The 12,525-nt window shown below is 40.5% G+C and overlaps 1 protein-coding gene across 1 annotated transcript in view; it reads left to right on the plus strand.

Moving 5' to 3' along the window:
* ITGBL1 (integrin subunit beta like 1) overlaps positions 1-12,525 on the plus strand; it is a 271,140-nt gene that overhangs the window by 249,588 nt on the left and 9,027 nt on the right. The window contains exon 9 of the mRNA XM_049867217.1: positions 10,151-10,297. Coding sequence (XP_049723174.1) covers positions 10,151-10,297 — 147 coding nt within the window. The remainder of the gene's footprint in view (positions 1-10,150; positions 10,298-12,525) is intronic.

Genomic DNA, 12,525 nt, shown 5'->3' on the forward strand with positions numbered 1-12,525 from the left:
CCAGCTTTCACATGCATGTGATGCAATTGAAAATACCATGGCTTGGGTCAGGCACACCTTAGTCTTCAGGGTGACATCTTTGTTCTTCAACACTTTGAAGAGGTCCTTTGCAGCAGAGTTGCCCAATGCAATGTGTCTTTTGATTTCTTGACTGCTGCTTCCATGGCTGTTGATTGTGGATCCAAGTAAAATGAAATCCTTGACAACTTCAACCTTTTCTCCATTTATCACGATGTTGCTCATTGGTCCAGTTGTGAGGATTTTTGTTTCCTTTATGTTGAGTGCAATCCATACTGAAGGCTGTGGTCTTTGATCTTCATTAGTAAGTGCTTCAAGTCCTCTTCACTTTCAGCAAGCAAAGTTGTGTCATCTGCGTAACAGAGGTTGTTAATGAATCTTCCTCCAATCCTGATGCCCTGTTCTTCTTCATATAGTCTAGCTTCTCGGATTATTTGCTCAGCATACAGATTGAATAGGTATGGTGAAAAATACAATCCTGACGCACACCTTTCCTGACTTTAAACCAATCAGTATCCCCTTGTTCTGTCCGAACAACTGCCTCTTGATCTATGTAAAGGTTCCACATGAGCACAATTAAGTGCTCTGGAATTCCCATTCTTCGCAATGTTATCCATAGTTTGTTATGATCCACACAGTCGAATGCCTTTGCATAGTCAATAAAACACAGGTAAACATCCTTCTGGTATTCTCTGCTTTCAGCCAGGATCCATCTGACATCAGCAATGATATCCCTGGTTCCATGTCCTACCTAGAAAGTACCATATACATGTCTCTGCTCTTGTTACCATTATCATATTATGTCTGACATGCAGTGTTAACCTCATGCTTTGTTGACTTGACTGAAACGGTTGAGTTTGTAGAAAGCTGCCACATCTATATATAACCCATTAAATTACATATATCCTCCCTTCCCATGAAGTTTTCTTTCTCTCCAAATTTGGGGAGAAAACCAAAGAAAGAAACACAGCCTATATATTTTCCTCTTAGATTAAATCAATTGTTACCTGAATAAATGAGGCAGCGTCTTATAAAGTGGCATTTTTTAAGACTAATTGGCTTGATGGCACCCAACGACAGCAAATTCTCGGCTCCACATGCTCACACTTTATTTTGCCCATCTAGCCAGGAATGCCTGTGCAGCAGGGGAACTGACTTTCATTAACCAAATTAACAAAAGGCCAATGTATAAAACAGAATACCAATTATTTGATTTACAATGAGAAATCTAACTGCCTCAGGGATCAGAACTCAACGTAGGGAAACTTGATGCAAAGTAAGACTCTAAGGCAAGGGTTACAATGCAAGTGATTGATTTCAAAGGTGAAAGAAACACTGGTGGGGAGTGGGAAAACATGACAGGGAAGGAAAGGCAGCCAGTAAGACTGTGTCATCAATCCAGTTATTACTGTGGCCAGCTGGAGCTGCATTCCCTGGGAACTCTGGGAGCCAGTGAGAAACACACTGTTCTTACATACCTGTTAGTCATCGGCTAAGGACTGCTTCTAAAACCAAAAACCAAACCCAGTGCCGTCAAGTCAGTTCCGACTCATAGCGACTCTATAGGACAGAGTAGAACTGCCCCATAGAGTTTCCAAGGAGCGCCTTGCGGATTCAAACTGCCAACCGTTTGGTTAGCAGCCATAGCACTTAACCACTACGCCACCACGACTGCTTCTAGGAGGCATTAATGCCTCTGCCACATCAAGCGTACCTGTGATTTTTTTTTCTTTTACCTGACATTCTATTCCTTATCTTTGCTTCTTCTTCTGACCAACCTCTAATCATTCTTGCAGATGCAACCTCAATTTAAATACTTTAGGGAGCCTTTCTGAAATTATCTTTTAATTCCTCCATTTTATAATACCTTCGTTATAGTATAATGACATTGTATGTAAGTGTACATGTGCCTCTTTGTTCTTCAACTCTGTACAGTTCTCATGGATATTATCTCTCTCTCTCTGTCCCTCTGTCTTTTGCTCTCTCCCTCTTTCTTCTGAACTTAATTGTGGCTCTCATAATTTAGTAATTTATTCAAAGGTATTTATTCAATATAGTTCTTCAGTATCATAGTGTTATGCTGGGTTTGGGGATACAATAATTTATGACAGACAGAGAGAGACAGAAATAGAGAGAGAGTTCAATTCCAGTTTTCTTTTACTTTTGGATCAGAGAATTCAAGTTGGAGTTACAATTTGAATTTGACTTGGACCTTAAACAGATAGTATTTGGATATGTGGAAACTGGATGTGAAGAACAGTTGAGATTTGAAAAGGTTGAGCAAAGGCCAAAAGGTGGAAACATATTGTGTATATCAAATAAATGTGTTTACTTCATTTTCTTGTATCCACAGCTCTTTCTAGCTACTTTGTGTGTATGTGTGTGATTTAGGTAAAAGTTTACAGAGCAAATTAGTTTCTCATTAAACAGTTAACACACAAATTGTTTTGTGGCATTGGTTGCCAGCCCTGCTATGTGGCAGCACTCTCCCCTTCTCCACCTCAGGTCTCTGTCTCCATTTGTCCAGTTTTCCTATCCCTTCCTGCCTTCTCGTCTTAGCTTTTGGGCGGGTGTGCCCATTAGTCTCGTATACATGATCGAACTATGAAGCATGTCCCCACGTGTGTTGTTGTTGGCCCTGTAGACCTGTTTAATCTTTGGCTGAAGGGTGAACCTCAGGAGTGACTTCAGCACTGAGTTAAAAGGGTGCCCGGGGGCCATACTCTCAGGGTTTCTCCGTTTCTGTCAGACCAGCAAGCGTGGTCTTTTTGTGTGTGTGTGAATTTGAATTTTGTTCTTCATTTTTCTCCTGCTGTGTCCAAGATCCTTTATTGTGATCCCTGACAAAGCAGTCAGTGGTGGTAACTGGGTATCATCTAGTTGTTCTGGGCTCGGTCTGGTGCAGGTTGTGGTAGTTGTGGTCCACTAGTCCTTTGGACAAATCTTTCCCTTGTGTCTTTGATCTTCTTCATTCTCCTTTGCTCCAGCTGGAATGGGACCAGTAGATGTATCTTAGATGGCCGCTCACAGGCTTTTAAGACCCCAGTCGCTACTCAACACAGTCAGATGTAGAACATTTTCTTTATAGACCATGTTATGCCAATTGAGCTAGATGTCCCCCAAGATCATGGTCCCTACCCCTCAGCCCGGTAGCTCAGTCTCTCAGGGCATTTAGATGTATCTGTGAAGCTTCTATGATTTTGCCCTGGTCAAGTTGTTCTGACTTCCCCAGTATTGTGTACTGTCTTGAATCCGTTCCCAGTAAGGATTTTTTTTGAGTTCTCAAGCTACTTATTCATTTATCATTTATAATATACATTATTTTACCTCCATCTTTTTTACTTTGCTCGTATTTAGATATCAGAACTTTATAAAATGTTTTTAACTAATGTTTTCATGTTAAACATAAAACACTAAAAAGAATACAGAAAAAAATATAAAGAGCAAAATACAAATCACCTATAAATCCACCACCCAAAAATAATGTATCCGATGACAATTTGCTGTATTTCTTTCTAGGTTTTTTTGAGGGGTAGGACATTTCTATTATTGTTGAAATCAAGGTTTATAAATTTTCTTTAGTTATTTTGATAATTTGTCTAGAGAAAGTCTACATACATCCTATGGTATTCTCAATTGCTTTAGTGTGTTTTTATGTGTGTGTGCATGCGCAGTTTTCTGCATTTGCTCATAAAATATTTAAGTAAGTGAGTAAAAGAAACAATCATCTTCTTTTCAGCAGTATGGATTTAATAGGAATCGTAGATTTAGACACACTGAGATTTAAATCTTGGCTGTATTTCTTCCTAGTTGTAGAAGTTTGGGCAGGTCATTGGGTCTCTGTGCTTTGGTTCCCTCAAGCAGACAATGAGAATAACAATGCCCACTTTTCAGCTTTGTAAATGAAGCATAATGAATGCAACATGCCTGGTACTCTGCCAGGTGGGCAGCCTGTGAATGTCCTGTACATGTAATGGGAAGTAGGAGGTTGAAGTGGTTAGCTCCAGAAAAAAGAGTACATATGTCTCAGGCATCCAGAAACACTAGCTACCAAGTGTTTTGAAAGAAAGTTGGAAGCATACATATCTGTGTTTCCACATCTCTGAGAAGTTTGTCCAAAGCTCTTATTCTCACCATCAGGTGGCAGCCAGTGGGGAACTAATCTTACCGATACGAGTGAGCAGAACACATTAATATCCTCCCCTGGAGTGGCTTGAGAGGGGAACACAACTGAAAGTCATTAATTTAGGCAATGTTCTCAGTTCTCTACCAGATCGTGAGTCATAGTTTCTCTGGTCCTGCACATGGTGGAATGGACTAGAACTCCGTGTTTCCAATGTGTGACCTGAGAGATTGATGCAGGTGCCTGATGCCTGAGCAGGAGCTGACTGAGAGTTTTTGCAAACAAACAAGTAAAACCAAACCATCCAGAAGCTATCTAACCAGCAGGTGTGCATGAATTAATAGCCAGTGGTGTTTATCCATCATCCTAATAATAAACTAAGTATGATTAAATGAATTTTGGTAGGTTGGGATAAATAAGTAATTGTACCTGAAGTTGATTGGAACTAAATACTTAATTTTAAGCAGTTCAGTGCTGATTACACCAAAAATTACAACCTGAAAATGAGAATAACACAAGTGACTAGCAGAAAGAAGATCAGTATGAAGTAAGAGCACTTTTCATTTAATTAACTTACTCATGAGTCATGCTCAATGGTTATAAATTTTTTTTTTAAAAAAGTCACAGTTGAGTCAATTTAGACTCATAGCAAACCTATAGGACAGGGTAGAACTGCCCCACAGGGATTTCAAGGAGCAGCTGGTGGATTCGAATTGCCAACCTTTTGCTTAGCAGCCGTAGCTCTTAACTACTATGTCGCCAGGGCTCCAATGGTTATAGAGGGTCCATATGTGGACCATTCATGGACCCTCTCAAAATATTCCTGTTAATAAAAATTCTGTGTGACCTATAAATGCATGGATTTCATATTAACCAAGTCACTATGAAAAAATCATATTCTTTTCCTAGAGTGACAGCCTTGAAGACCTGTTCTTTTTTGTGTGTGCATTTTAAGATTCTATAAAGTATATTTATATTTTGGCTCATGTGTGTTTGTTTTAGTCTAATGCAAGCTTTGGGACGTAAAGGCCATATTTTAATGAGAAGTATAAAGAAATGATGAGGATGAAGAGCTCAAAGAGGAGACAGCAGTAGACTAGCTCTTGAGGCCATAGAGGAGAATTGCTAATTAAAGGACTTGGTTGCTAGGAAAAGGTTATAAGGAGGCTGATTATGATGAATGCTGAGAAAAAGCTGTTGCTGGCAACAGATAATAGGCTTGACTTATTAGAGAGCGTGTCTAGGTAGTTTGTCCAGAGAATGGGTTATTGCTACTAGATGGGAAATGGGTGAAAGTTAGGAGTGAAGTGCCTCTGCAGAGAAGAATTCTGTATCCATTCCTTCTTTAGAGAGACGGTGTTGTGTAGTGCGCCATTACAGTTGCCCTTAGGAGTTACCCTGCCATGTAAGAATTGGCCAAAAAGTGACAGACATTTCCTAGGGAGACTTGTTTGGAAAGACCACAGAGGAGGAGATAAGGGAGAAGATGAAGGGCGAAAAAGGAGTGAGGATATAGGATTTAGACCGCAGTGCAGAATATAAAGTATGACTAGGGAATGGCATTAAAGAGAGCCAGAAGAGGGCTACACTGGAAAATGGTAAAGTTGTATATTCAATAGAGGTAAATTGAGCTAGATTGCAACCAAAGAAGGGGAAAAAACGTGAAGAGAAAGTGGCTAAATAAAAACTGGTGCTTTGAGGGAGGGAATCTTTGAATGACATTTGAAGCAATGAAGGTGATCGATAGAGTGAAAGGTTAGAGTCTAAATGGGAAGGATCTGAGCTATGGGCCAGTGGCAGGAATCCTATGACAGTGACAGGAGCACAAATGTATTTAGAACGAAGTGGAGGAAACAGGAAGATGGAAGGAAAGACTGCCGAACCCATGGGAATGATATAAAGCTGAAAAAATAAGAGGCTGTAGGTAAAGTATGGAGCCATCGTGGCACAGTGGTTAAGAGCGTGGCTGTTAATCAAAAGGTCAGCAGTTCAAATCCACCAGCCACTCTTTGGAAATCCGATGGGAGCAGTTCAACTCTGTCCCATAGGGTCACTATGAATTGGAATCAACTCTAGGGCAACAAATTTTTTTTTTTTTGTTTTTGGTTTGTAGATAAGGTAGAAGGAGCCCTGGTGGTGCAATGGTTGAGTACTCGGTTGCTAACCAAAAAGTTGGTGGTTTGAACCCACGAGCAGCTCCAAGGAGAAAAGACCTGGCGATCTGCCCCCATAAAGATTATAGCCCAGGAAACCCTATGGGTCAGTGTATACTCTGGCATATAGGGTCGTTAGGAGTCGGAATTGACTTGACAGCAAACAACAACAATACAAGCTTACACAGTGACATCGCTCCTGCACCCCATATATGTAGGATGAGAATAAGAATTGGACTATTTAGTGCTTCTCTTCTTTCCTCTATGCTCCTGGAATAGCTGCCCAGGAGTCCAATTTAAAAACACAAGAAAAATAATGAAGAACCACCTCTTAATTACACAATCAGTTCACATTTCTTCAGGGAGTTCTTCAGGGCAGAGCTGCAATCTGAAGGAAATCAGACAGCTTGAGAGTGAATTCAGCGACTCCCCAGTATGGCTGGGTTTCTGATGATGAGGGAGGCCTGAGTCCACTCACTCAGGCTAAGCCCTTGTTGTTGTTGATGTTGTTGTTGTTGTGTGCTGTCACATCAATTTCGACTCATAGTGACTCCATGTGACACAGTAGATCTGCCCCATAGGATTTTCTTGGCTATAATCTTTATGGAATTAGATTGCCTGGTCTTTCTCCTGCAAAGACGCTATGTGGATTCAAACTGCTGACCTTTCAATTTGTAGGTGAGCCTTTAATCATTTGCACCATCAGGGCTCCTTTCCTGGATAACAGAGATGTCTCCAAGCGACCTCTTAAAATCACAAGCCTCTTCCCTGAGTTCTTAACTGTACTAGCTAAGGTAATTGGCACTTACCTAACTCCATAGGTTGTTACTCCAGGAATGGCTGAGTGCCATTCATGCCACATGCTCCGCCCCTTCATTTCTGCTGCCCTAGAAGCTCTGGTCCTAGAGCATAAGCAATCTGGCCCTTGCTTATCGCTTAGTGTCACTGAGCCCTCTCCTGGCTACCATCATCAGTAGTGCTCTCACTGTTGCCTATACTGTCCTTGTTGTTGTGTGTTGTCAGGTCAATTTTGGCTCATAGTGACCCAATGTGACAGAGTAGAACTGTCCCATAGGGTTTCCAAGGCTGTAATCTTTACAGAAGTAGACTGACCTGGTGGCACAGGGGTTAAGCACTCAGCTGCTAATCGAAAGGACAATGGTTCCAACTCACCAGCCACTCCATGGGAGAACTCCTACTCCACAGGGAGCACCGATTCTCCAAATTCACTCTACAGAAAGTAATAATAAAATAGACAACTCAAGAACTACCCATCCGCCTTGAGCAACAGCTCATTAAGCCAGATGATCGGTAAATATGTCCAGGGTTCAGTTTTTTTCAACATAACTCATGACATTTTAGTGCTCTCAGGTGGAATTTATGAACAAGTAATAAGAGAGGAATTTTGTTAAAAATAACCTCAATTTATAAGTATTTCTTTTGAGGACCCACTATGTGTATGGCAGTGTGCTTGGCACTCTGCAGGCTGCAATGGTAAACCTGAAGTGATCCCTACTTTTAAGGAATTCACAGTCAAGTAATGGATTTACTTGAATCACTACATATCAGAAGGTGGAAGACCAAAAAAGCTCCACCGTAGAGGTTAAAAATAAAGTAGTATAGAAATTTAGATTAGGAAATCTTCGCAGCGATGTAGTCAACTTCCCTGAGCTTTGAAAATTAAGCAGGACTTGACAGGTAGGGCTGCTGTTTGACATGTAGAACACTCCCACCTCGGGAAGGCATGAAGTCAGAAAGGCATGGAGAATTTTTATACAGGGCACATCATCAGTTAGGATAGATCAGGAAGTATGTGAAGGGGAGAAGGGGAGAGAAGGAGAAAGTTTGGAAAAGTAGTTTGAGACGCTATTTTGCAGGAGTCTAAAGGAGGTAAACCTCATTCTGGAAGCGTTAAACCCAAACCAAATCATTGCCCTTGAGTCAATCCTCACTCGAGGAGCCCCAACATGTTCCAGCGTAGATGTGCACTCCATAGGGTTTTCAGCGACTGTAATCTTAAGGAAGTAGATCCCCAGGACTTTCTTTCACAGCACCACTACATAGATTCAAACTGCCAATCTTTCAGTTAGTAGTTTAGCACAAATATTTTGTGCCGCCTGGGGACCTCCCATAAGCATTGTTGTTGTTCGATGCTGTTGAGTTTATTTCAACCCATAGGGATCCCATGTGACACAGTAGAACTGCCCCACATCGTTTTTTTTCTTTTTTAAATATTTTATTGTGTTTTAGGTGAAATTTACATAGAAAATTAGGTTCCCACTTAACAGTGTTTACACAACTTGTTCCATGACATTCATTACATTTTTTATAATGTGTCAATATTCTCATTATTTCCGTTCTTTTTGCTTTGTTTCCATTAGCCTAGCTTCCCTGTCCCTCCTTAGTTTCTCATCTTTGTTTTAGGGTAAAGGTTGACCGTTTGGGCACATACAGTTGATTATTTAAGGGAACACACTATTCATGGGTGATATTGTTTATTTTATAAGCCAATCTATTATTTGGATGAAAGGTGACCATTGGGAATGGCTTCGGTTCCAAGTTTAAAGGGTATCTTAGGGCAATAGTCTCACGGGTTCCTCTAGTCTCTCTTAGTCCGGTAAGTTTGGTCTTTTTAAGAAATTTGAGCTTTGTTCTACATTCTTCTCCCTTTCTATCAGAGACCTTCTATAGAGCTCCTGGTCAGAATAGTCGGTACTGATAGCCGGGTACTATCTAGTTCTTCTGGTCTCAGACTAGATGAGGCAGTGGTTTATGTGGGCTATTAGTCCTGTGGACCAGTTTCTTCTTTGAGTCTTTGGTTTCCTTCATTGGTTTTTGTTCCAGATGAGTAGAGACCACAAGTTGAATCTTAGACGACCACTCCCAAGCTTTTAAGATCCCAGCTGCTAGTCACCAAATTAGGATGTAGAACTTTATTTTTATGAACGATACTACACCAATTGAATGAGTTGTCCTGCAAGACTATGGTCCCAAATCTGGTAAACCAATGCTGTGACGTGTTTAGTTATGTCTAGGACGTATCTCTAACTGAGCCCCCCATATGGTTTATTATATATGTGATATATATGCAGCACACATAACCTTTGGTGATACAATTATTTTCTCCTTTGAATTATTTTTTGATACCATGTGTTTTCACTAATGGAAGAAGTGCTTTAACATTCCAATTCAGGAATATTTGTTATGAGTTATGGATTTTGACACCCATTTTCAGGGATCACAAAAACCAGGGGCCAATGTCAGAAGGAAAAACAAAAGGTTTCGCCAAGCCTCATGCTGTTTTAAAGTTCTATACAATAATAATTGAATGATGCCATTACTTACACTCATATCTGTTCTTGTTAGTGAGTAGAGAGTAAAGTAATATGATGCTGGATGTCATTGGTATGGAAGTTAACCTTTTATTTTTATTAGGAAGCAAGAGGAGAGCAATCAATAAACCCTGCAAGCAATGGTAACGTGACTAGCCTTGCAAATCAGCATGGATGTCATGGCGTGTACAGTGAAGAATAGCGCTGACTCCATACTGATAAAAATGCAAATGAAGAAATATTTGTTATTGTGAAAAAAAAAAAAAGAAAGGGTAGTATAATTCTATTCTAAGGTTTCTTTTTCTCTTGAGTCCGTTGCCTATGCTAACTTCATGCAGATTTATTACATGAAGGTAGGGCTCTGCTGTGAAGTTCTTAACATGCCAGACTGACTATGCAGAAAGAGAACTGATAGAAAATAAGATCCTGGGGTTTATATATTTCTTTTGTAAAAACTCTGATTCAGTTGGTTATTCACCCATCTCCTTCTCTCACCCCCCACCTACACTCCTTCTGCTTCACAGGTCGTGGAAGATGTTCCTGTGGTCACTGCGTTTGCGAGAAAGGATGGTTTGGGACCCTCTGCCAGCATCCGCAGAAGTGCAACATAACGGAAGAACAAAGCAAGAGTTTGTGTGAGTCAGCAGATGGGATATTGTGCTCGGGAAAGGGTGAGTATCTCTGCTGGAGCTTGGACTGAATTCCTGCTCTGACACATGGTTGGTGGAGGAGCAAGTAGCAGCCTTCTTTTCCAAACTGCACTGTGCATGAATGAAAAGCGTGTCCTCCTCAGCCTGTGCCACACTGTAAGCTTGAAAATAAACCACAGGACGTTTAGGATCGAAGAAAATGAAATGCGTGAGATGGCTTTCATGCAAAAAGATTCTCAGCCACTTGTGAGCAATATCGTGGCTAAATGAAATAGAATTTAATATGTTTGTAAAAAGAAAACAAACAAAAAGGACAATAATAATATAGTGGGCACTTAATGGACCAAAAAAAAAAAAAAAAAAATTCAAAAGCAAGAAGATACTTCCCGAGTTCACTTCCAAGCTAGCATGGCCCAGAATGGCAGCGATGACAGTTGACTGGACTGCCAGCAACTAGCACTTTTGGAACTTCTGAGGGTAAATTATGTCAATAAATGTGTGTGAAAGAGGTGGGCTGGAGTGTTAAAAAGACTTAAAAGGAGACTAAGTATTTCATTTCATTAAAAAGAAAAAAGTATATAAATCCCCAAATTTTGGTGTAGTTTCCTTTGCACTAAAAATCACCAATATTCCAAGTGTGTATGTATAATCTAATATAAACAAATTTAATGAAAAAAATTCTGAAAAATGGTTATAACCTACAAGTTGACTGACTAGATGCCCCCCACTTAATCAAACATTTACCACAGAAACAGATTCAAGAAAAAAACAACTCCTCCCAATACCCTTCCCCCCTCCCGCCACACACACACAAACCTGAATTATTTTGAGGGGCAAAGAATATTTCTAGATTAAATTGTGGACATCTTGATTTTGATTTTTTGGTATAAGTTTCTTGAAGGGATTTTTAAAATCATGCTGCCATGGTACATATGGCGCCATCTAAGATGACGTCATGCTCTTCTTTACTAGTTCCCAGAAACCCACGGGAAGTGCACAGGTTTCTCACGGAATCCTCAGGCACTGACCTATATGGAACTATGTGTTAGGGAGTTTCTCCACCCTCCTCTTCAGCTCAGTAGCCTCCATGCTTCCTTGTAGGCAGATGACCCCTCTTTTCAGACAAGCCACATCCTTGGCTAAAGCTACATCTATCCTTAGACATCTGCCCTGGGTCAGGATTAGCATTTAAATATCTTTTCGAGGAAGACAAAGTGAATCAGATAGACAGACTAGTGTCACTAAAGAACCTCACCAGTGACACTGGGGTACACAAAGGAGGACTTGGAATCAAGATGTGCCACGGGTAATGTGGCCCTAAATGACAGATATTACTTGACCTGTCCTTCAATGTCAGTGCTATCAGGGTGAGAGAGGCTTTGTGACAGGACTTCAAAGGTAAAAGCTGATGGAAGCTGCAACCACATATGGTGCTGGAGGAAGGTTGGAAATTGGTGCAGACGTACCTATTTCAACAGACAAGCATGTCCTTGGCTTCCAGAAAATGTGTGCTTGGGATTTGGGTTTTCAGCACTTAGAAAAAGAAGCCATCAACCTAATGCAATTACAGCGGTCAGGTGGTACTCAAACAAGTTTAGAGCAATCAGTTTGTTCCCTGTTTGTTCCTCCATTACATTCAATTTAATCCAAGCCCCAAACAAACCTTACACCAGTTCTGTTCTCTGGGGGCCTTGGAGCCTAGAAACACCTGCTCTTGGTTGAAGCTATGCTGGCAGAGCCAAAAACGGAGGCAAAAGAGGCTAGAAAGGAGAGACAAAGGCTGGCAAGGGGAAGGAAATGGGAGGAAGAGGTCAATACAGAAAAGCAGGAGAGTAGGTAGGGATGGAATTAACCTGGGAGGGGAAGTGCTAGGGAGGAAAAGAAATGTCATCAGATCAGAGAGCGACTTGAGTTTAAAAACTGTGCTGAGAACAATTTGTTTTTCTGCATTGTATTTTTTATATATAGATATATTTTATGAGCATTAGGTAGCTATTTCCAAACACAGAGATTTAAAAATTAGGTATTTTTGGTTGGCTTTTCCATAATAGAAGTATCACTGCAGTAAGGATATAAACTTTGCATAGAAACTATCCAATGAGATCACCTGTTTATACTAAAACATTATGGTGCTTGTTTATACTTGTTTTAAAGATCAGCCAGTGTGTGTGCACGTGTGTGTTTATTAGACAACCCATCAAACCATTAAAATGGTCCATTAGCAGGGTTTCACTAAGTCATGTCTAGTT

Source organism: Elephas maximus, chromosome 23 (assembly GCF_024166365.1).
Source record: "Elephas maximus indicus isolate mEleMax1 chromosome 23, mEleMax1 primary haplotype, whole genome shotgun sequence".
In the NCBI taxonomy this organism is placed as follows: Eukaryota; Metazoa; Chordata; class Mammalia; order Proboscidea; family Elephantidae; genus Elephas; species Elephas maximus.